At 43.9% G+C, this 23,694-nt stretch overlaps 2 protein-coding genes across 8 annotated transcripts in view; one reads left to right on the top strand and one right to left on the bottom strand.

Annotated features, from left to right (window-relative positions):
• The first annotated feature begins 75 nt into the window (after positions 1-75).
• PGM3 (phosphoglucomutase 3) lies at positions 76-23,287 on the top strand. Of its 3 annotated transcripts, none has more exons than XM_044421678.1 (13): positions 76-126; positions 2,086-2,291; positions 3,363-3,547; positions 5,630-5,697; positions 6,082-6,215; positions 7,115-7,310; positions 8,467-8,624; positions 10,621-10,704; positions 11,840-11,938; positions 13,799-13,915; positions 15,025-15,147; positions 15,918-16,091; positions 16,824-18,433. In XM_044421678.1, the coding sequence occupies exons 2-13, from the start codon at positions 2,088-2,090 to the stop codon at positions 16,914-16,916; spliced, it is 1,635 nt and encodes a 544-aa protein (XP_044277613.1). In that variant the 5' UTR covers positions 76-126; positions 2,086-2,087; the 3' UTR covers positions 16,917-18,433. The 3 variants fall into 3 exon arrangements, 2 of the variants coding, with proteins under 2 accessions (XP_044277613.1, XP_044277612.1); XM_044421677.1 differs by having other exon boundaries at positions 106-126; positions 2,072-2,291; XR_006413852.1 differs by lacking the exon at positions 76-126 and adding an exon at positions 22,486-23,287 and having other exon boundaries at positions 16,824-17,422.
• Positions 18,776-23,694, bottom strand: part of DOP1A (DOP1 leucine zipper like protein A) — a 62,696-nt gene continuing 57,777 nt past the window's right edge. For all 5 annotated transcript variants that reach the window (XM_044421672.1, XM_044421674.1, XM_044421673.1 and 2 more), the window contains 4 exons: positions 22,616-22,671; positions 21,246-21,410; positions 20,551-20,680; positions 18,776-19,360 (listed from right to left, as the gene is read on the bottom strand). In XM_044421672.1, coding sequence (XP_044277607.1) covers positions 19,055-19,360; positions 20,551-20,680; positions 21,246-21,410; positions 22,616-22,671 — 657 coding nt within the window. In that variant the 3' untranslated portion in view covers positions 18,776-19,054. The remainder of the gene's footprint in view (positions 19,361-20,550; positions 20,681-21,245; positions 21,411-22,615; positions 22,672-23,694) is intronic.

Genomic DNA, 23,694 nt, shown 5'->3' with positions numbered 1-23,694 from the left:
GGCGCGTGATTGGTGCGAGGGGCGAGGCCGGCCCGGCGCGCCCCCTCGAGCGGAGCCCGGAAGGGCGTGTGGGGCGCCTACCCGAGCGAGCCACGTCCGCCGCAGGAGCGCCAGGGAGCGGTGCAGGTACGTGGCCGGGCGCCGGGCTGCGCCGGTGCCGTGGCTGCCCGGCGGCCCGTCTGCCTGCCCCGCGAGGAGCCTGAGCCTCGGGTGCTTTTTGCGGCCGGGCTCCCTTTCCCCTCTAGGCTTAAATAGGTGGTTGTGGTGGGAGGCGGGGGGTTGCCTCGTGTTTCCTTCGCTGCGGTTTCTTGGCGGCTGCATCTCTGGGCAACCTGCCGATTGTCAGGAGAGGCTTCTGCGCTACTTTTTCTTTTGCCCGGTTGGTTATCCAATGAATGGGGCTCTGTAATTGGCGTGTGTCTGACCGTGATGGTACCGTCTTGCGTTAGGGCTTGGACTTCTGTACCTGCCCCGCCCAGCTCGCATGGTATAGCGCCGAAAGAGTTGGAATATGGGTGGGTCAGTCGGATCCTTGCTCGGTGGCCTTGGGCCAGTCTCGCGCTCTTTTGCCCCCACCGACTTCACAGGTTGGAAGGGAAGGGAGGAAACGTGTATGCATGTATGTATGTGAAGTTTTTACATGCCGTCCAATACAAAAATCTATGTAGCCCTGAACAGAAGGAAGTTTGGGATGAAACTGTAACACACAAATACTAAAGAAGAAGAAGTAAAACACAAATATCTGAATTAATTTCTTTTAAATTGCAGTATTCATTAGCATAAAAATATCTTTTTGAGGTAAGTGATGCAAAAATGGATAAGCAATCTGTGTTTATTTGGAGCATCTCTTATTGTTGTTGCCACAAGGTTGTGCCATGGACAACATTCCTCCTGGCTCTCCTGTCCTCCACCATCCCTCGGAGTCCACCCAAGCCCACACCCACTGCCCCAGTGACCCCATCTGGAGCCCCCTCATTCTCTACCATTCCCTTCTTCTTTTGTCATCAGTTGTTCCCAGCATCAGGGTCTTCTCCAGTGAGTCCTTCCTTCTCATTATGTGGCCAAAGTATTTCAGTATCTGGCCTTCTAAAGAGCAGTCAGGGTTGATCTCCTCTTGGACTGACTGGTTTGATCTCTTTGCAGTCCAAGGGACTCACAGGAGTCTTCTCCAGCACCACAATTCAAAGGCCTCAGTTCTTCAGTGCTCAGCCTTCCTTACAGTCCAACTCTCACAGCCATACATTACAACTGGGAAAACCATAGCTTTGACTATACACACTTTTGCTGGCAGGGTGATGTCTCTGCTTTTTAGTATGCTGTCCAGGTTTGCCATAGCTTTCCTTCCAAGGAGCAAGTGTCTTTTAATTTCTTGGCTGCAGTCACTGTCTGCAGTGATCTTGGAGCCCAAGAAAATAAAATTTGTCACTGCTTTGATTTCTTCCCCATCTATTTGCCAGGAAGTGGGAGGACTGGATACCATGATCTTAGTTTTCTTAATGTTGAGTTTCAAGCCAACTTTTGTGCTCTCTCCTTCACTCGCATCAAGAGGCTCTTTAGTTCCTCTTCACTTTCTACCATTAGGAGCCTCTCTATATAGCCCCTTATACAAATATAGCCCAGGGAAATTTACAGTAAGACAATGCAATTGCATACCATTGCATGAATAATGCTACAAAACATGCACATAATAAAAGCAAAGGTATGAGAATTAGTATATTAGCTGTTGAAGAACAAATGTGGTAGAGCATAAAAATGAAAGTGTACATGCAAAGTTGAGCTGAAATGGTGTAATTGTTAATTCAGTATAATTTTTGTAAACAGATTATTGCTTTGCTGACAATGGTATTTTTAAACAGCCTCTCTTCTCTGTGTAATTCAAATTTTGATTCTGGTGTAAAACAAGGGTTGCTTTTGTTGCCCTCTCTGCAGAGGGTTTTGGGGCATAATTATCATTTAAAATATGCTCTTCTGATACTAAGAGCATATTCTTCTGATACTAAGAAGATATGCTCTTCTGATTCTAAGTGTAGTAGCAGTGCCATCACTTTGGCTTGCATTTATTTTACTTCAGAAATTTTATTTCAGAAATGGATTTTGAAGCTGTTACAAAGTATTCGAAACTTCATGCCAAGCCTCCAGGACTTTCCCTTCAGTATGGAACAGCTGGATTTCGTACCAAGGCAGAAAACCTCAATCACACGATGTTTCGGATGGGCTTGCTAGCCGTTTTGAGGTCGAAGCAGACAAAATCCACCATTGGTGTGATGGTTACAGCCTCTCACAATCCTGAAGTAAGAGGATGCATATGTCAGATAACAGAGAAAGGGTCTGACTCACAAATGGAGAGGGGCCCTTTGCAAGCTCTATTTGTAGAATCACAGAGTTGAAAGAGATCCATGGGGTCTCTGCTCTGAAGCAAAGTAGTTTGTGTTTCAGGAAGCCTGTGGCATCAGTGCCTCTGAAATGGGAGACCGTGGGTTAAATCGTGTGTCATGGAATACAACTTACTACCTCACTACCCCTGCAGACCCTTGTTGCCCCTAGATCTGCTCTAGAAGGGGGTATGGGGGGAGGGGAAGTGGAATCCATTTCACTCACAGTTTCCATTCTGCTGGCAAAGGGGCACTGGACCCACTCTCATGCCTTAAACATCCCTACCTTAAACTTGGGGGGGGGGGGGCAGTCCAAATACATTGACTTCAATAGGACTTCAATGCACTCACTGTGCTCAGCCTAGGAATTTTTTCTGACTCTGAATTCTTCTTTCCTGAACTTACATCACAAACCTATCTGGGTTTACTTGGAAGTAAGTCCCATTAAGTTCCATGATCCTTATTTGGGAGCAAGGAGGAATGTGCATGTTAATTTGTATGTGTTTGTTAATTTGCAGTTTTTGATACCCTTTAACTGTTCTGCGGGGTACTCCACCTGTCTGCTTTAGCTTTAAGCCTTCAGAGCATATTAAGCTTATTTTTTAAGCTCAACATCAGTTGTGGACTCTCTTTCAGCCCAAGGGCTGAATTTCATTCTGAAAACACTCTCAGGGGCCACCTTCTAGGGACTGGTGGGACCAAAGCAAAAGCAGGTAAGACAAACATATCAGCATGGTTTAGCTTGGAGCTCTCCTGCTACTAGCTAAGCTTTGAAAGAGGCATTGCAGCCTCGTAAAATGGGGAGCACACTGCACCAAAGCTGGGACCTACCCAAGAATTGGTGGGGAGAAATGAGGTGGATCCAGGGAAAGGGTTGTGTCCTTCTGAGGAGTTCTTTGGGGCTAGATTGGGGCCCGCTGTGGTTGGATTTGGTCCCCATGTCTGAGGTTCTGCACCCTGGCTTTAGGTGATATTTTGTCTTTTCCCAAGGGAGATAATGGTGTGAAGTTGATTGATCCATTGGGTGAAATGCTGGCACCAGCCTGGGAAGAACATGCTAACCACTTGGCAAATGCAGAAGAGCAAGAATTACACCATGTGCTGGCTGACATCTGTCAGAAGGAAGCAGTTAACCTACAGGTTGATGCTTTTATTGTTGTTGGCCGAGACACCAGGTAAGCTATAAACTGCTATATGTCTTGGACAAGAATAGGTAATACACACATTTGCTAGTGCCTGTCAGTGCCAGAAGGACTTGCATGGAGGAGCCATATTCAACTTTCTTTATACTTCCTTTAGAGAAATAGCTAATATATATTTGGCAGGGACATCATAGGTCATCTAGTCCAATCTCCTGCTACTTCAGATAATCTGCCGACACAGCACCCTTGGCAGCTGTCCAGCTGCCCACATCTGATGAAGGAACCCACAGACTTCCAAGGCAGGTCTCTCCTACCATCACGCAGCTCATGCTGTCAGGAAGTTCTTCGTCACGTTTAGCCTACATCCTCTTTCGCATCATTAGAACGTCATTGTCCTGGTTTGGCCATCTGGAGTGACAGAGAGCAAATTTGCTCCATCGGGCATGGAGCACCCTTTCTAGTTCTTAAAGGTGGCTTTCGTATCACGTCTTCCTTGTCTCCTCACCAGCCTAGATCCACTGTGTTCCTTCAGCATTTCTTCTCCGGTCATGGCCTTGGCGTAGTAAATTATGCAGCCCAGTATATTGCTTAGGGATGTCATTATACCTAGCAGTATAGGAGTATCACAAATAAATAGTATTTGCAGCATGACTCTTGCTTTGCGATGAAAGAATTGGTTATTCTAATGCTTTCAGGTAATTCTGGATTAAAATATAATGATGGGTTACATTGTCTGTTGGACTCCAGCTAGGTTTGTTGCAACAAAAGTGAAAGAATGCCTCTTTTCTGAGATAGAGAAATAGGTAGCAGGGTCAAAGCAATAAATAGCCTTTGGTGTTCCTATCTGTCAGAAGAGCAGAGGTTGCAACTAAAGCATCTGTAGTACCATTAAGTCATAAAAGAACCATAAATTTGGGGAGGAGATCAGATAAAGGACTAAGGAAGAGTGTCTCCAATTGTAACTAGAGGAGATCTGTTTTGGGAAACACACAAATACGAATACTATGTGGCAGAAGGAATAATTCTTCTGTTATCAGCATGGCTGTACTTTGCTATGGGATTCCACAATATTGCTATAATCTTCTTTTGAACTCAAATCTTCTGAAGAAGGCTGGGTTTTAGTATTCCTGTTTAGACCTAGTTGATTTGACTACAGCTGCAATAGAAGGCATTTTTATGGCACCGGCAAACTAGGAAATGGGCTCTAAATAAACAAAAGGAGAATAAATATGTTAAACATATTAACCTTAAGGTATAAAATAGCAGTCCAGGGGACATGGAAGCAAAGTTCCTTCACCCAGAAGAAGAGCAGGCTGCATAAGCCCTAAATTTTCAAAGGTGCCCTGTTTGAATCTGTGCATGTGTAAATGAACCAGGTATTTTTCAGCTGATATTTATACAGTGAAAGAAAGAAACGCATGAAAGACAGTGTTCCCTGAATACAGAAAGATCCTATATTGGGAGACTTAGCCCCGATTTTCTGCCCTGAGATGACATTATATCTCAACGTAAATAAGTTGGTGATCAAAGGCTGCCTTCATGCAAAAAGCACACACTGAACAAATGTTGTGTATGCCCCAGGGCATCGTTTGCGACTGTTGCTGCCACCTCCTTGAACTGAGTGGATCTGGGTCTGGTGAGGGTCCAGATGGGGAACCTGGATCTCTCCGCTTAAATTCCATGATGGAAGAAATGCAGACTAGTAATAGAATGTATTGCAATAGAATGCATTGTATTATTTCAGTGCTTTTTATTTAAACAATATTAAATGATATATGCTTTTTATTTAAATGACCTTTTTATTTAAGCAATATTTTAATTGTTAATTGTTGATTGTATTTATTGGTTTTTATATCTGTGCCTAGATGTCTCCAGATTTTTAAGGTTAATTGTATGATGTTTATTTGTTTTGTAAGCCGCCCCGAGGCTTTTTGCGAATGGGGTGGCATAAAAATGTTCTAAATAAATAAAAGAAACAAATAAATTTATAAATAAATAAATTTATTTCATGGGTGAGGATGAGGCCTCTTCCCTTGTTCGCTCTTACCATGGGGAAGCTTGTGTATTTGCATAGCATGTCAACCAAAGCCACTTGTCTCTGTGTTTTGCATCCAGACCTAGCAGCAAGAAGCTTTCGCAGTCGGTCATTGATGGGGTGTCTGCCCTTGGAGGTCAATACCATGGTATGTCCCTACCTTCCAAACAGGGACCATTTTTCCTTCTGGTTCAGAGAAGCCGATATGGGGAGAAGCCATAACTCGGTGCTGAGTCGGGAGGGACATTGCTCCGTGCATGCAGAAGGTTTCTGGTGACATTTGAGGCTAGGGCTGGCGAGCCTCTGAAAGACTGGAGGCCTGAGCAGCAGGGACAATTCCTTGCTCGGCAGGCCGAGCTCCAGCTCTGTGCAAGGCACCCTCCATTCTTGATGAAAGCATGTGCTGCTTTTTGTGCTCCTCCTCTTCATTTCCCTTAGCTGAGAGTATATAGTGCACTGAAATATGTCTTTGCGGCTGAGTAGTTTTAATCCTTGATTACTGTGATTTTTCACCCCCCCCCCCCGCCCCCAGACTATGGCTTAGTAACAACACCGCAGCTGCACTACATGGTTTGCTGTCGAAACACTCATGGTGACTATGGGACTGCGACAGTGGAAGGCTACTATCAGAAACTCTCCAAGGCTTTTGTGGAACTTATAAAGCAGGTGAAATCTGCATTTCTTCGAGTTACCCGAGCTTGCCCTGCTACTTAAACCTCTGAGATGAGTGGCTCTATGCCACGTTCCCCAAAAGGCTTTAAACAGCACCTCTCACAAACACGCGATGTCATCAGTAGTTGGGGATTGTGGGAGCTAATGAACCTTCAGATAAGATGATCTGCGGCCCTGGATCGAGGGCCAGCGCTCTGTGGGAGCGTTGCTTATGGGCAAGGAGCGGGGCAGTAAGTGTGCATTGTGAGCTGGCATTGATGTGATCCTCTGTAATGTTTGGCTGCACACTTGTGCATTAACACTTGACAGGGCTCCTGGCTCGACAAAGCAGAGTAGGATGTGAGTTCTGTGGAAATCAGGGTACTGCACTCTGAAATAAACGTGATTAGGAGCAAGATTTTAGTGGCACATCCATGCTCATGATGGATGGAAGCAGTTTATAACTTCAAGGAATAAGGCAATTTGCTTTTAGAAAAAGAGGCAAAAGTAGCAACAAAGGAGGCACACAGAAAAAGGGAGGCCTACAGCTGTCGCTCATAAAATGGAAATCATCTGTTGTAGCTTCTGTAGCAATTGCCGACGGCACAGCCCAGCAGGAAATGTGTCTTGCTCCTGAGGGAAAGTCAATTCTGTTTACACTTGCTTGGGAGTAAGCGCCATTTGACTCAGTGGAATTGAATCCTGAGTTGATAGGTGAAGGATCGTGTGGTAAATGTTGAAAGGTATTGGGCTGGGCATATCACATTTGGTTTCTTTGAGTGTCAGGTGGGACCTGCCCCTTCAGTCTCCCATTTGCTCTCTGTCTGGCTGCCTGCTTCAGAGTCTGTGTCGTCGTCGTTTCTGAGCCTCTGGCAGGCGTTCAGGAGGGCCACCTTTTTCGTTCCTCTCGGCAGGCTACCAGCCAGCGGGACGGCCACATGTGCCTGAAGGTGGACTGTGCCAATGGCATAGGGGCTCTGAAACTGAAAGAGATGCAGCGCTTCCTTCCGCCGTGCTTTGTGATGCACCTAGACAACGATGGAGCAAAAGGCCAGCTCAATCACCTGTGTGGTGCGGATTTTGTGAAGGTCCATCAAAAGCCTCCTGTGGGTATGTAGTCGGGAGTGTGCTGTGTAAGCCCTTTCGATGGTTCCTTCAGAAATGCGGATTGAGTTTGCTCCAACTTGAAGAGAGGAGGAGGAACTTCTGATCTCAAAACATCATTATTTTGTGGTGAGGATGTGTCCTGGTACCTGAGAGATCCAAGTTCTGGTCCCCACTGAACCATGAAGCTCACTGGCTGATTTGGAGCCAGTCATGGACTCGCAGCGTAACCTACCTCACAGGATTGTTGTTATGAGGATCAAATGGAGAGGGAGAAGTACTTGTAAGCCACTTTTGTTTCCTTGCAAGAAGAGGAGAGGTGGGGTATACATGTAAAAACAACCACCAATATAATGAAATAAAACTCTTTAGTCTTAAAGGTAAGTCTAGGTGAAGTCCCAGCTGCTTCTGGACTTTGGGTGGGATAACAGTTCTAGACCCCACAGGAGCTTGCTCTAGTACTTGATGGTCTCCTTGATGAAGCCCAGCTTGTCTCAGGGCAAATAGAAACTTCCTTTGGGGGCAGAGCTGTTTGAAAATGTTCGCTTGGATACTTCAGCACATCAAAGTGAAGGTTTCCATGATAGTCATTTAACACCGAAATTGCCCAAGTGTAATAGATTTTAAAGAAATATCCTTTTTTGCTAGAATACGTTAGAATTTTAAAACTCTCAGTGTACTATATACATGGCATTTCCCATTTACCTTCAATTTCTTCAGGTTTTCCCCAAAATAACTTTTTATCTCCTACTATTGTATCTACTACTAATCTCCGTTCCCTCTGATCAATATTTGGAAACAGCCTTAGTATGGAATTTGTGTCAAGATGATTTCTCCATGCCTGTATCTAAGCCCAGCACTTGGGGTGCCATTGACAGAGTCATGGAGAGCACAGAAGCTAGCAAAGAAGGAGCAGACATTCACATTAGATCACCAGCATTCTGGCTTCTTAAGAAATCCCGATTTTTACATGCAAGTGGGAAACTCAAAACTGATGTCTTGCATTGCAAGATGTCTAATGAAATAAACAGCTCACTTCTGGGTAGTGATCATCCTGCATTGAAGCTGCAGGCCCATCTCAAAGGTATTAAAAGCCTGGAATCTTTCAGCACCAATGTTTTTCCAGCTAGCAGGACCATTCTGATTTGTCACTGTTTGCTAGGTCTAGAAATGAAGCCTGGTGAGAGATGCTGCTCCTTTGATGGCGATGCGGACCGAATTGTTTATTACCACACTGACGCTGCTGGCCATTTTCATCTTCTTGATGGAGATAAAATAGCAACTCTGATTAGCACTTTTCTTAAAGAACTTTTGGTCAAGGTAATAGAATTCCTTTGGTTATTGGTATTACTCTATTTTATGGTATGGTTAAAATCTTGCTTGTTCTACTAAAAAGTGTATACATTCATGTATATTCTGTTTCTGCAAATAGAATACTGTGATGAGTACTTAGCTCTTTTCCTTCTGAAGCAAAGAAGCTTTCCCTCTGCTACTGTAGTAGTTCTTTATTTTCTTCATTAAACTTCTGTACCACCCAATAGCTGAAACTCTCTGGGCAGTACACAACATTTCCCAGGGAGGACCATGATTCAATAAAAACAGCTGTAAATATTATATATAACAGAAAATATAAAGATAGTTTTAACATGTTAAAACAATTTACCAGCAAAAAAATCTTTAATACAGAACTGTGCTATCAAAGAAGGGGTCCTCAAACTTTTTCAACAGGGGGCTAGTTGAAAGGTGGTGGCGACTGGTGTGGGCAGGTGAGAAATGGGGGCCTGGCATCGTCGCGCGTGCACGAGGCGGCATCAGGCGTGCGTGGCGGCGGCTTGCTTGCTTGCTCGGAGATCTCCGAGCGAGCGCACGAGCCACCACCTCCCTGCCTATGCTGCAAAGCAGCAGTGAGCGCACGTGTGCAAGGGAGATGGGCAGTGGCGGCAGCTTGCTCGCTCGCTCGCTCGCTCGCTCGGAGATCTCCCAACAGTCCAAAACCATCTCTGAGTGAGCAAGTCACCACCTCCCGCCCGCGTGGCGAGGCGGCAGCGTGTGCGGGCTGCGGTGCAGGCCAAATAAATGGGCACGGCAGGCCAGATCCGTCCTGTGGGCCATAGTTTGAGGACCCATGTATTACAGAGACTGGAGGTAAAAACGTTAAATGCCTTTAGTACAGCACAAAATATTGAGGGGTTGAAGTCCAACCTTACTCGCCGGCAACCAGGAGTTCCGTATCAGTGAATGAGCAAGCCCACTGAGGGAGACCCCAGCTTTGCACCTTTGATGTCAAGCACATCCTCAGTAACCAATCAGTGCTAGAAGTTGATCTCATTTTTTTTTGTCTTTGTTTTATATTTATGGCTTACAACCATCCTTGCTGATGTCAACAAGTAAATAACTGTTTCCAGATCTTTGGAAAAGAACTGTGGATTTCACATAGTAAACATTTTGCATAATGAATGGTTCCAATGGCCATTCATAGCTAGCCGTATCCTTGACAGTACTGGCAGATTTCCTCCCAAAAATTGTTACTCTTAGGGCAAGTCCAAAAAGTGTGAACTTAATCTGCTTAAGCCAGTTGGCCTGGCTGCAAATATCACTTTGGTCAGTGGTCTTACAGGAAGGTGTATATAGAAATGTAGTTGTAACTGTTGCTGTGAAATGATGAAAACAATTTTTTAAAAATTGAAACACTATGGGAACTTTTCAAAATGAAATGAATTATGTGTTTGATCATGTATGTATAATATGAATAATTCCCTGAACAGTTCTTCTGCATAGCTTTATCTTGTAATATCACGGTCAGTAAACAGTTACAATAAAAATGAATTTAGAACAGAAATAAATGTATTTATTATGTTTCTGTACCACTAAATAGGCACATCTCTTTTGGTAATTCACAAAATAAGATCTAAAAGCATAGAAAACAATAGCATAACAAAGCATAATATTAAAATATTTACAAAGTTAAAACAGAATAAATCTAAAGCCAATCAACGGCAGTGATTGGTTAGAATTTTTAAAGGCTTTAGGTAGCCAGCAAGAAAATTCTTCAGACTTTGGAATATTTGACATGTTGAGTGCAGGGTATGCCAGCCCTGAAGTGATGGTGACAGGAGACATGCATGCCTTCACCCAGTTTGTCCTGCTTTCAGTGTGAGAGAAATAAAGCTCAGGTGACTTCCTATTGTAACTTTCTACTGTAAGTGGCTTCCTACTGTAAAATGTTGCTGTGCACAAAAATGTTGCTGTGCACAATGCAGTACTGTAGTGAAGGTGTATGTCCGACTGTGAAAATGTCTTTTTCTATTTCCCCCAGGCTGGCCAAACCTTAACATTTGCAGTTGTGCAAACAGCCTATGCCAACGGGAGCTCTACACGTTACTTAGAAGAAACCATGAAGGTATGTGTTCTGGGCAGCCATCACTGGCTTTCCTGCTTAAACGTTACTTGTAAGCAATCTGAGTCTAATCATAAATGCTTCTCAAGGCTCTGGAAAACAAATGTAGAAACAAGGTCGCCACACATACAATGCAGGTGAACTTTTTGGTAACTGAGAATTATGTGCAATGCCCTAGCCAGAGTAGGAAAAGTTCCCGAATTTATTTTTTGTCCAGTATCGGTTCAGTTGCTAAGATTATAACTGGATTCAGAGGACTGGGTTATATGGAGATTGGCTTTGTAAAATGACTGCATATAAAGGGTTGTGTTTCTGCCAGCGGAAAGGAAACAGCTGGCCGAATGGTGCCATGGCACCCTCACCCAAGTCTGCCCCAGGGAACTGGGGGACAAGGGGAAGTCATGTTCCATGGGCAGATGTCTCATGCATGATATCGGGCTTAGGCAGTTGCTTCTCAAGTGGGCATTCCTGTGGTCTCATGACAGATGTCCACATGTTTTCTGGTGGGGTGTGATTTGTAGCTTTGGGTCTTGGGGTCTGCGGGGGTTAGTTACTCGGCACTGAATGGCTGCTCCATATTCTGTAAGGCAGGGACTGAGTTCAGACCGCATAATAACGCACTCTTGGGTGTTGTTGAAACGTGTTGTTGTGCGTCCTGAACCCAGCTGAGATAACAAACTATGGTGAGCAACCCACAGTTCACAACACAACAGCAAATCATGGGTTCTCCTCAAGGGTTGTTCATAATTAATGTGTTCATGGCTTGTGAATTCAGCTGGACTCAGAAAACATCGCCCACACTGCAGCAGGCAGGCCTGAGTCAGCATCCCCTGTGAGTGATTGTGATGGAGCAACTTTCTAAATTTACTGGATATCTTTCCAGAGTTCTTTGCTCTGTCTCGGTAGCAGCAGCTCTGCTGTAGTGTCTTTCTCAGCTTTGGTCAAGCAGCCAGTAGCTCAGACTTGTTCCTTGCAAACCTCCCTCTCACCCCAAAAGATGCTTCCTCTCACAAAATGGCACACTGGGCACTAGTCCCAGGCTCCTCACTCACAGAGTTCATCATAGCTACAGGCCTTGGCTTCTAAGGGCAACACTTTAGGTCCTATCAAAGGTGACTTCCTGCACATCTTCTCCTAGGTTCCTGTCTACTGTGCCAAAACTGGAGTGAAGCACCTGCATCATAAGGCCCAGGAATTTGACATTGGTGTTTATTTTGAAGCAAATGGACATGGCACAGTAAGTACTTACTTAACCAATTTATCGACCATCTTCAAGTGGATTCCAGGGTGGTGTACAACAGAGTAAATACGTTAGTGACCCAAATGGATAAATAAAGGGCTGAAGTCAGCCTTTGTCTCATTGCAAGGAGACTCACTGAGATCAGAGGGATTTAAGTACTTCATGCCTAGGCTTTCATCTAATTTATTTAATTTGATCCAGCAATATTTGGGCTTGTGATTTTCCTCTTCTCCTCTTTTATCTACTTCATTCCCAAACTCAAATCTTAAAGAGTAAAACAAAAGCAGCTCATTATGTTCCTAGCTTAACAAGTAAGAATATTTTACCTACTACAGTCACGTTTACTGATCTCTTCCCCTCATGTCTCTTGTATTTTTAGAATGGTGGCTCTGTGTATCGCAGGCGTGGATGGCATGTGGCCCTCCAGCCATTGTTGGGCTGCAGCTCCCATCAGTCCTGGCCAGTGAGCATAGCCAAGAGTGCGGAGTGATGGCAGTTTCAGCCTAACATCTGGGGAGGCTAAACATGACACACCCCTGATGTATCAAGTTGATCCCATGCCACAGTTCTTTGACATAGTTAAAATCCTAGGATGAGTTCCAGGCTCTAATTTGTTGTTGATTATGAGCCCTGAATACCAAGCCCAGGGAAAGTCTAGAGCAGGGATCCTCAAACTTTTTGCACAGGGGGCCAGTTGAAAGGTGCTGGTGGTGGGCACGGGCCGGCAAGGCGGTGTCAGCAGCGTGTGCGGTGAGGTGGGGGCGGGCGAGGTGGGGGCACGTGGTGAGGCAGCGGCTTGCTCACTCGGAGGTCATTTTCTCCGAGTGAGCCTAAAATGATCTCTGCGCAAGCAAGTTGCTGCCTCCCACCCACAGGGGGCATGCAGAGCCCTCTCAGTCGGCACGTGAGCCAAGTCGCCCCAGCATCGCCCCAGCAGCCGAGCATCGGATAAGAGCACACATAGGGGCCATGCGCATGCTCAGAAAGGAGTAGTGGCGCCAGGCAATGACGTTATGAGCCGCATGACCAGTCAGTGCGCTGCCAAGTGTGTGTATTTGCTTGGACTGGCTGTGAGTTGTTTTTTCTAAACTAAAACCCCAGTTTCCAGGTTTTATTACAGTGTTGGCACTTTGCAGTAAATAAGTGGCTTTTGGGTTGCAGTTTGGGCACTCGGTCTCTAAAAGGTTCTCCATCATTGGTCTAGAAGAAGGTCAGGGCTGCTCCAGGCTCTGTTCTGAGCTTCCCAGACATTGCAGGCTCCAGCTTGGGGGAAGGGCATTGGACTGCATGGAGCTTTGCTCCAATCCTTGCAACTTTTTTTGTTTAAGGCAGTCCCCCCCCCCCCCCCCGTTTTTTGGGTCCTCCAGTTTTTTGGGAGACACTCCCACCATTAGTGTTCAAAGGTGCTGGAAGCTGTTGCTCAAAACAGGTGGGAGAAGCTGGTTTTGGGACAGAATGCTTTGTCTTTCAGGGGGCACGACTAAAGCTTAGCACCCTGGGTTGGAGCCCAGCTTCCTCTTATGTAAAGCAAACCCATTGAAATCAGTGTTGTTTAAGTTAGCCACGAACAGCTCGACTTTCATAGATTTGAATGGATCAAGTATGACTAGGTCCTAATCCAGCCAGTTCCCTTGACTCCCTGCCCCTGTGTTGCAGTGAAAATTGGATGTGTCTCAGTTGTTGTGTCTTTTGGGGAGGAAAGGTTGGACGGGCAGCCTTGCTTTCCAAACCACAGTGATGCAGTCGGAAGAAACATATTCCATACATGAAGCACCTTCTTTTTGGGGAACCACAAGATGAAAGAGATGGTGGCCATGTTTTGTCCCTTCTGATTACTGAGCATGTTTTTCTTTCCAGGTACTGTTTAGTAAAGCTGCAGAAAAGAAGATTAGATGCCAGGCTAAAGAGGAAAAAGACATTGAAAAAAGAGAAGCTGCAAAGATGCTTGAAAACACAATTGACTTAATAAATCAGGTAGACATGTTGACGCAGAACTAAACTTTGCATGTAAAGGTGTTCAAAGTTGTTACAAAGCATCTCCTATGTGAGTGTAGTACATAGAGGCAGAGTCAGCCATGACTATCTGCTGCCATTGATTTCAGTGGGCCTACCCTAATATCTGGATTCATGCAAATTATGCTTTCAAAGTTAATGATATCGCATCAGGTAGTAAGTGTAATCCTAGTTATGATTTTGTGATGGGAAAAGGATGCTCTGCATCTGTCACTGGATGTGCTGTCCACCTGGACCCTCTAGACTTCGTTGGGATTATTATTAATATTATTTGCCCTGCCAATCTCCTTGCCATCATGCTGTAGGAGGGGAGATTGCGAAAGCATGTAAACCACAAGAGTCACTGTAGCTCATTCTCCATAGTGTAAGCCATGGTTTATTGTGCCATCAGAAAAAGACTTTGCATGTAACAGCAGACCGTGGTTTAATTAATCATGATTTGTTAGATTGTATGTTGTTCCATGCAAACCTAGCATTGTAGGTTAGAATTGGTTCTTTAGCATGAAGAACCCATGAAGAGAACCCATAGTTTATTGTTGGGTTGTGAACTGGATTACTTAAACCTTGTGTTGTTAATTCCATCTTAACATTAGAATTAATGTTAGAATTAACATCAGAACCAAGACTCATGGGCTATACATAGTTTTTTCAACAGGGCGCAGAGGCAGTGGGCAAGAGCCCACACGCAAGCCTCTTGACATGCCACCACTGCACTGCCCCAAAGGCAGTTGTGAAGGAGGAGGAAAGCTGCCCTGAAACAGGAAAGCATGGTTTGTTTAATCAACCGCCAGATAAATGCTGTGTACAGCAACAAGCCATGGCTTCAGTAAACTATGAGTTAATATTCCATGTGAACCATGCCAAATGGTCATCGATTCCTTTTAGACTTCCTGCAGAATTGCTTGTTTCTGCAGAAGAAATTGCAGAAGAAATGGTGGCCCTGCACATGGACTCAACCCTTTAACGGACAGTTTTAAAGCTCACTGAATGTGAGAATCTGGTTTATGTAATTGGTATTGAAGCTGCCTCTACAGAGTGGTTTTCTTTATTCTCATTTTCATATATACTAGACTATTGGTGATGCTATCTCGGATATGCTTGTGATAGAAGTGATCTTGGCTCTGAAGAACTTCACAATATCGCAGTGGGATGCCATGTACACAGATCTTCCTAACCGGCAACTCAAAGTGAAGGTTAGTGGGAAAGCAAAACCGAACAGAAATAGCGGCGGCGGCAATGAATCATTGCAGGGTAGCTTGCCCCCTACCTTGCCTGCAAGTGCCAAGTCCAGTGTTGTGGCACACCCAAGGGGGCTTTTCTTACTTGCAGGTTCTCCATCTTCCTGGTTAGCCGGACAGCAGTTGTGATGCTGGGCACGTTGTCACATTCTTGCTAGATGGCCAGAAACTGTGGATTTCAGGCAGCCCAACTTTGGTACTTTCTGAATGCACAGCCAGCTTCAGGTGTTTGGCTCTTGCTGGCTGGTCTGCTAGCATTGCTTGCAAGTTGTTGGAGATAATCTGGAGTCAATCACTGCAGAAAGCTGTACCTTCTTGAAAAGGGCCTTCTATTACTTCACTGCCTAGGATGTCCCTACTGGAGATGGGTTATAACTTGGGTGGTGCATACATGGGTAATTAGATCAAGCTATCATTCATACTTTTAATTGTGCTCTGTAATTATAACCCATCAGCTTTTAGTTCGTCCCTGCTTTGGAACAAGACAGTGTATTCAAGACAGTTCCCCCAAACTTTACACATGCAGAATCTGTAACCTTGGGGCAGATTATCATCCAATTCTGTCTCATCTTCCCAACATATAGTTGGGAAGATGAGACAGCAAAACCACACCTTCTGCTAAGATCACGTGAATCTGCTATTGCTGTAGTTTTACAAAATGCATCAGTCCGATTAGAGTTACAGTGGGCCAGATTGTATCACTTGCTTTGACTTGGGACTGGTAGGTTGCTGACAGACGAGTTATTGACACTACGGATGCTGAAAGAAAGGCAGTGACACCCCTTGGGCTGCAGGAGGAAATTGACAACCTCGTAAAGAAGTTTAAATCAGCTCGGAGTTTTGTTCGTCCATCTGGAACAGAAGATGTCGTCAGAGTCTATGCTGAAGCAGACACCCAGGTAAGAGCCAAAGTAACTGAGGTTTAATGCAATATGGTTGAGATAGATTTTGCATGCATACCCTGGATCCCTTTTCTTTCAATTTCAAGGTGGTTTTTATAACCTTGCAACCCTTATTGTTCAAATTACATAGACATGGTTCAGCACTAGATGGTTCACAGATTCAGTTCAACTTCCATTCTGTCCCAACCTACCTGTTACCAACTTACTTTCGTCTTAGGTTTGTTCTTTGAGGGAGCGGGACAAGGAGATAATTCTGTTGTTTCTGCACTCCCTCTTGCTTCATCTTTCAACTCTCTGAGTGATTTTGAGCTTAGATACAGGAATGGGGTATAAAAGGGCCTGTAAAAGATATCTGTATACTTTTCTGCCTCTTTTTCCTGCTTTAAGCACAGATTGAAAAAAGCAAGAGGGAGCAGGGAGAGGCGGGCAGGTGGAAGAGATCTTATGCCCTTTTGCCTGCCAAGTGGCAAAACATGGCTCAGGGAAGAAAATGGTGAGGCAGAAGAGAGTGTTTATTAGAAATCTCTGCTCATGATTCAATATCCCCCTCTGATGTTGTGCCCTGAGCATTCCTTTAACAATGTGCTGCTTAAATGCAAAAAGCAGGGACTGGGGAGCTGATCATTGCCAGGCTTGTGGCGGGTGGGAGGAGGGAGTTTAGTCTTCTGACTCTGCTGCTATCCTGAAAGATGCCCACTTATTTCAGTTTTTTCCTCTTCTCACCTCCAGGAGAACACAGATAAACTTGCACACGAAGTCAGCCTGGTTGTCTACCACTTAGCAGGGGGAGTTGGAGAACCACCCAAGCCTGTTGCTTCATGAAGCACCATTGTTCAAACTGGACATAGCTCCTCTCCATTTCTTTTTGCTATTTCTTCATCTTTGCCAAATCAAATTTTACTAGCTGAAACTCATCAGTTTTTCATCAAAGCTGCTTTAGAAGTGGATTGCCACTGTCTCTTAAGTTGCACTAAAAGTCAGTACTGAAGTCTTAACTCTGAATAATTTTCAGATACACACTGATGATTAAATTGTGACAAGCACACTTTTTGGCAACAGCAGTGGCTTCTATTTGAAAAAACTTTTTACTGCTTGTTCCTTGGAAGTGCTCATCGGACCATTGCTGTTTCCTGATCTTGGGAAAACAGGGATGTTCCTGTTCTTCTTATGTTTGGATTGTGTCCTCAGTTCTTTCTTTGGCACATAAACACCTGAGCTACCATCCACAGAAGGAGCTGGGCTTGCTTCATTTGGTCAAGGACCACTTTTATGCTGAGCAAGCAGTAGGGAGCTGCATGTTCAGAAGGTTTGGCCAGGACCAAGTTTAGGTAATCTTCACTGCAGCTTCTTTTTTTACTTGCTTAATTTCTGCTGAATTTCACTTTTAATGTTATAGCATTTTTGTTTCCAACGGATTCATCTTTTATTCATTTATTTCTATTGTATTTTAATATTCCACTCTCCAAAATAGCTCCTAGTTGCCCATTTGCAGTAGTGTCATGATGTATCTTTGATCAGATTGGTAGGATTTCCAACATGTTTATATTCAGAAAAGGAATCGGAATCTTCTTAAGGAAGCTTAAGAATCTTATGAACTTAAGAGGGCGTCTTGTCTCTTTGTGGCAGCAGCAGGCAATTTTATGGCTGTCAAAGAGGGTACAGGCAACCCCGTGCCACAGGAGGCTAACCTAGCGTTCCTCTGTGCCAAATAGCCTCGTGAGAGAGCACACACTGACCTATTTCTCAGAGAGGGGGCACTTGGAGATTCCAGCAATACAGGTGGTGAGGTGGGCCATTTTGCTTCAGATTCATGAGGATTCCTTGAAGGATGGCCAGCTGCATCTCCTACTGCATTGCTAGTGCTGAAGAGCCATTTGCTGGACTCTTTTTGATAAACTTGAGGCCCACTCATCACTGCCATCTGACAGTAGGTCAAGATGATGGCTTCTTTTTATGGGGCCACATACTACCTGAAAACACACCATGACTGTGCCCATCGCTCTTTCTTTCATAAAAACACCTCTGCCCTGAATTGAATGGGTGCGATTGCTCAGAGGTTCCTCTGCCCTTCCTCCCCCATAGCAGTCTGAGGGAGAACAGGGAATGTATTGTATCTGCTATGTGACTTTTCACTGTATCCAGATGTGCATCAGAGCAGGACATAAACTTATCACCCCTGTTATTGGCTGAATGTGTAGGGGGGGAGTGAGGAAAAAACAGAGCCCTTAAAACTGCTTGTGTGTAGCTTTGCTTGAAAGCCACTAAGTGCCATGATTCATATGCCTTGCTTCTAATGATCAAACCAGCACTAATATTATAATAAATCTCAATATTTCTTACATGATTTCATCATTTTCTAAGCAAAAATCATGGAGTTTTGGGGTTATAAGCATAAATGCAAAGGTGTTTGCTACATGCTATGAGTTACACACAGGTGTAGCATTCAGAATCTTGGCACCTGCCCAAAAGTGAGGAGCCCCAGTTGCCATGGCAGGAAAGAAAATGTCTGGCGCCTTGACTCTGAGAGCAATGCTGATTGAATCTAAGCAGAAGGCCCTAGAAGTGACGAAGGACGCTTGCATTACTTAATTTTTTCCATACTGCTAGCCCACCCCATGACTGGAAAAGCATTCCCCTTTAAAATGAGGCATAGGCACCCAGACAGAAAAACCAAGCACAGCTAGCAAAAATGTGCAACTTGTATTGTAGATTTTCTCAGACAGATCTCAAGATGACAAAAACAAAAAGTACCATAAATATTAGGCACCATAATCAATATGAGCCAGTGATATTTCAACTTGATTCAGGCCACATCAAGAACTTATTTACAGGTATTTAAATTAAATACATCCTGAAGTATACATTACATACAAAGTATGAAAAAGGAAACTATACACTCTGGAAGGATGGAGTGATTTCATTAGAAGTTAAAGTTACATAAACGTTTTGCCATTCATACCTCATGTCTTAATGACCCCTTCCAGAAAGTCCTTCTCTACCATCTCCTCAATCTTCTGCCTTGCTTTGCTGGCAAATGTCTTTTGGTTTTCCATTTTGATGTCCTTGTTGGGGAAAGAAGTCGGGTAAAGCATGGGGCTCCCTGAATGGCCGATGCTCCTGCTTGTGACTTTGCTGTTAAAGACTTGGCTCAGGACATTGAAGAATGGCAGAAGCTGCTCCATGCTGCGGATGGCGCAGATGGTCAGGAGCAAGTGACCAGGTTCCCAGTTCAGTATCTTCCCTGAGCTATCTTCCTCTGGGTTTTTCTGCAAGTACAAAGACAAGTAGCAAGATCCAGCTACCGTACCGTATTTTGCCGGGAGATCTGAATCAAGAGATACGGCTTCACATGCTTTGTCTGGTCAAAAAAACTCACCCCATTTCTGGTAGCTCCTAGTATGCAAGAAGCACAAGGCAGCTTGGAACTAATTTGTATCTTTCAACATAAACAGTGTTTTTATCTGCAGTCGTGAATGTACTTGCTCAGTTCTTACGCTGTATTATATTTAATGTACCTCAGTTCAAGCGCCTGAAACTATTCCAAGAGAGATTGCAGAAGTTGTTTCAAGTAAATTCCATTGCTTCGTTTATCTAGAGCAGGCGAGGGAGCCTTTGACCCACAGTGCTTCTGTATTCCAGCACATTAGAGTTCTCCCCAAGCTCTTGTCTCTGATCAGCTACTGATCAGACACAACCAGTTTACTGCCACAGTGAGTAGGGCCAGTGGATAAAACTGCCAATCATTCAATCTGAGTTCTGCTTTTTTCTAAGTAGAGTTGGGTTTGGTATTTGGGATACAGTTTGAAAGTGCTGCTAAAGTATTCATTCCTGCTTATTTTGTGAAGGTTTTAAGGTTTCTGTTAGAATCACTTATTGGGCCTGTCTACCAATGGAATTCATCCTTTGAAACCATTTTTGAATTGGAACCCAGCTTTTAGATTGTACAATAAGTGAGCCCAATTTTTTTTCCAAAGTATCATAAAGTATCAAGGGTGGACAAAAATAAAAGCTCCTCAAAGCAGTGATATAAAAGTGAACAGATGAACTAAAAATACAACCCTGGTTCCCGATGATTACTCCTCCCAATCTGCCAAGTTGCAGCTTTTATAGCTTTGGTAGAACCTTACCTTAAACACACTGACTGAAAAGAGAAATATGCATATATGTAGGTGCCTGAATGTATTTTCAAGGGCGGAAAAATCTGAGGCTTTAGAACTTTGTCCTTTTGCCAAGACATGGCTAATTGTAATGAAGGTTAACCTCACACTGAATGTCACAGCTACAAGAAAAACAAACATATACGCACACACACATCCCTTTTTCCTGGTGGATTAGGGTCTGAAAGTATGATTGATGAAAATTACACTTCACCTAAGCTGGTTTTCTTTAAAATTTGCAGGTTAGTAATCACACAACTAAGTTATAACAACTGAAAAGAGACAAAAAGGTAAAATACCTTTGCTCTTTTTCGAAGCAATTTTGCTAGTCGTACCACATATGGTTTGAATTCCCTTTGGTGTGTGCCTTGTCTTCGCACCTCCAACCCTGAATCATCTGAAGCTTCAGGAATAAAGGCCCACCGATACCTGTTAAAGAAAAATGGAGTAAAGTCACCATGGAAATGCCTCTTGCCTGTCTAAGCAAGATAGTTTTAGTTAGAATATTAGTTCCTGCTCTTCTGAAAATATTTTTATCCAAATACACAATAGCCAACCAGTTGCTTACAGGAAGCAGAAATACTTTCCTGCTCATAATCCCTGGGGACTGGTCCATAGAGGCATCCTGCCTCATGCTGAAGGTACCATACAGCCATGAGGATTAGTTGCCATTGACCGCCTTAAAAGTTTTTCTAATTTCTAATTAGCTTTCTAAGTTCTCTAATTTCAGTTTATCCAGGTGGAAATCCGTAACAAAACCTTCTTGTAGTGAATTTCAAAGCACCACATGAAGAATGCTTTCCTTTTATCCATCCTAATGTGAAGCCATGAGAAACCTCTTCACAAATTTGTGCCCGCACCAGAGGGGCTTTTCTCCCGGCTTACTATTACAGCAACACAAACACCAAGAGGCCACAAAAAGCGGCCCTTGTTATAGATACAGTCAACTCTATCCAACGCACACCTGGATTTTTGCTTAGAACAATTTACTTACATTTGAAACTGGGGAAGATTCTCAGAGGGCAAAGCCAAGGCTAAATCCAGAAATTTGCAAGCTGATAAATAAAGGTTGAGCCACCTCTGGCTGTTGTAGGAGGTGGAGAAGCCGTTGCCTCCTGTGTATGTAGTCTCTAGACCGGCAACTGATGGGCCTGAAGTCCTGCAATTCAAATGCAATGGCTCTACAGGATATTCTTCATTAGTTATACCTGCTCTTCACAAATCAATTCTGGCAACTTAGAGAGGCTTATGCTATAGAGAAACTATTCTATATTACCTTTCAGGGTGCTACATGAATAATTATATTAAGGAGATTTTAGAGTATATATTGTATCTGCCATTTAAAAGCAATGTAGCCTGAACAGCAGTAGCAACATTCTATGACCCTTTTTGGCACACCACACAAAATGGCATTTCAACACATCCCTGAACTGTCAGGTGTGTTTAGCAGATGGACATGGCTGTCAGGCAGGGCCAGCACTCGGAGACCCCCAGGAGGGCCACATCCCAACAGGCAGTCCGGTGGCCTCCTTGCCTTGCTGCCACTTTGCACGCACTCTGAGCAATGGAGCAGGAAGTGACCCAAGGAAAAGAAGCACCACCTTCCCCTCTCGGTGGTGTCAGCGGGGCCCAGATGGAGGAGGGAGTGAATGAGCAGCAGCAGCAACCAGAGCAAGGAGGCAGGCACAGCTCCAGCCCTCCCTTACGAAACGTTTACTGGCAAGAGAAGTGGCACACAGATGCATTTCTGACTCACATGAATGCTTTAAAGAAAGCACCTATGCAGTCTTGCAGATGATATATTAAAATGGCATAAAGATGCCTTTGCCTATGATTTGGTGGTGGTGGGGAGTGGAGGGCAGTCAAAACAGGCTGATCAGCAATAGCAAGCCATTGACCAAATATTTTATAACTGCTGCACCGTAAAGTAGTTTTCTCAGGACAAAATTAGGTAACACCCAAAAACAAACAGAAAGCTGTGCAATGCCTTCCCAGTGTTTTGGAACAGCAGTGATGGTGCACCCCCTACCCGTTCCTTCTGTAGCTATCAGCAATCATCACAGTAAGTACATATGTTTACTAATGATTTAGTGTGTTATTTTTACCATGCAAAGTTTTGCCTGAGCAACTCGATGTTTGTAAAATGATGGAATAGAACATATGGCATGATATGAGATGAATAGTTTGTTTATTGGTGTTTGTTATTAGCACAAAGTATGTTTCTTTTTTTATAGATGGACTGAAAAGATTTCTTCTAAATGAGTAGCATAGAATAATGTTCACCTAAAATAAATCAGAATACCAACCACTGGTATTTCATCTACTATGCAAACAGGTAGATGAACAAAAAGCAACTGACTTTACCTTGAGATATCTTCATCCGCTGTGAGTTCTTGTTCCATAAGTAAAAATACTTGGACCTGAAGGTCAAAATGCCACATTATAAAAACATTCTTCATAAACTGGCATAAAGGATCCTGTTGTTTTGTTCAAAATGGCAGAGGGAACAAAGCTTCACCCACGAGGAAACAAAATAGAAGTCAACTTTCAGATCAACTACCAGCTGTCAAAGCCCCATCCTACTCCCAGAGCACCATGAAAAAGGCTTCTGTGGACGTCACTCCATGCAGCAGCAGCAGCTCATACATGAATCATGAATGATTATGAGGTGGGGGGCAAAGACTTGGGTCTTCACTTACTGGCTGATGACTGGGGGGGAAAGGTTCATGCAAGCAACCCCAGACATGTAATTGCAGCTGTACGCATGTGACACAGAATGCAGGTGGGTAGTTTATCCCACCTTATAAACTATGTATTTATTTCTTGCAGAAACTTTAGTTGTTGTGCAGGTGGGTTGAACTGGCCTGTATATAATGTTTAGACTGCTCAAACACTTTGTACAGCTTAACATTCCTACCATTCTTGTAAACAAAAACAAAACAAAAAAAATCCCTCTGCTTACATTTATTAAGCCACCTATAACCAAAACTAACAATGGACATGGTTGCGTGTTCATTAAATTAATCTCCTGGCTTCTTTCTAAGTGTGATACTTTGTTCTTTTAAGGATTTGTAATGACTCTGAAGGAAGGGGCAGGATATATAGGAACACCATCTATCCGTCTGAACTAAAAGTTCTTCCAGAGCAACACTAGACTGCATCCAAGCAAACTCTTAAAAAAAAAAAAAAAGCCTGCCCTAAGACTTTTAGGATCACAAGTAAACTGCAGCAAAGGAAAGAAGGAGATCATACAAGGCTGTAAAATTTGCACTCGGAGGAAAGTTAGGCTGGGAGCAACAGTACTCACAACAGAAAACGTAACCCTGCATTGAATCCACCACATGGGAATGTGTGTTGGGAACCCTGAACCATGCTGTGCAGTACAGTCCACATTTGACCTAACTGCAGCTAACATCTCTGATGAAACAGTTTGTACAAATATT

Source organism: Varanus komodoensis, unplaced genomic scaffold (genome assembly GCF_004798865.1).
Source record: "Varanus komodoensis strain SLA01 unplaced genomic scaffold, ASM479886v1 scaffold12, whole genome shotgun sequence".
Taxonomy (NCBI): domain Eukaryota; kingdom Metazoa; phylum Chordata; class Lepidosauria; order Squamata; family Varanidae; genus Varanus; species Varanus komodoensis.
This window is presented reverse-complemented; position numbering and strand designations above follow the sequence as displayed.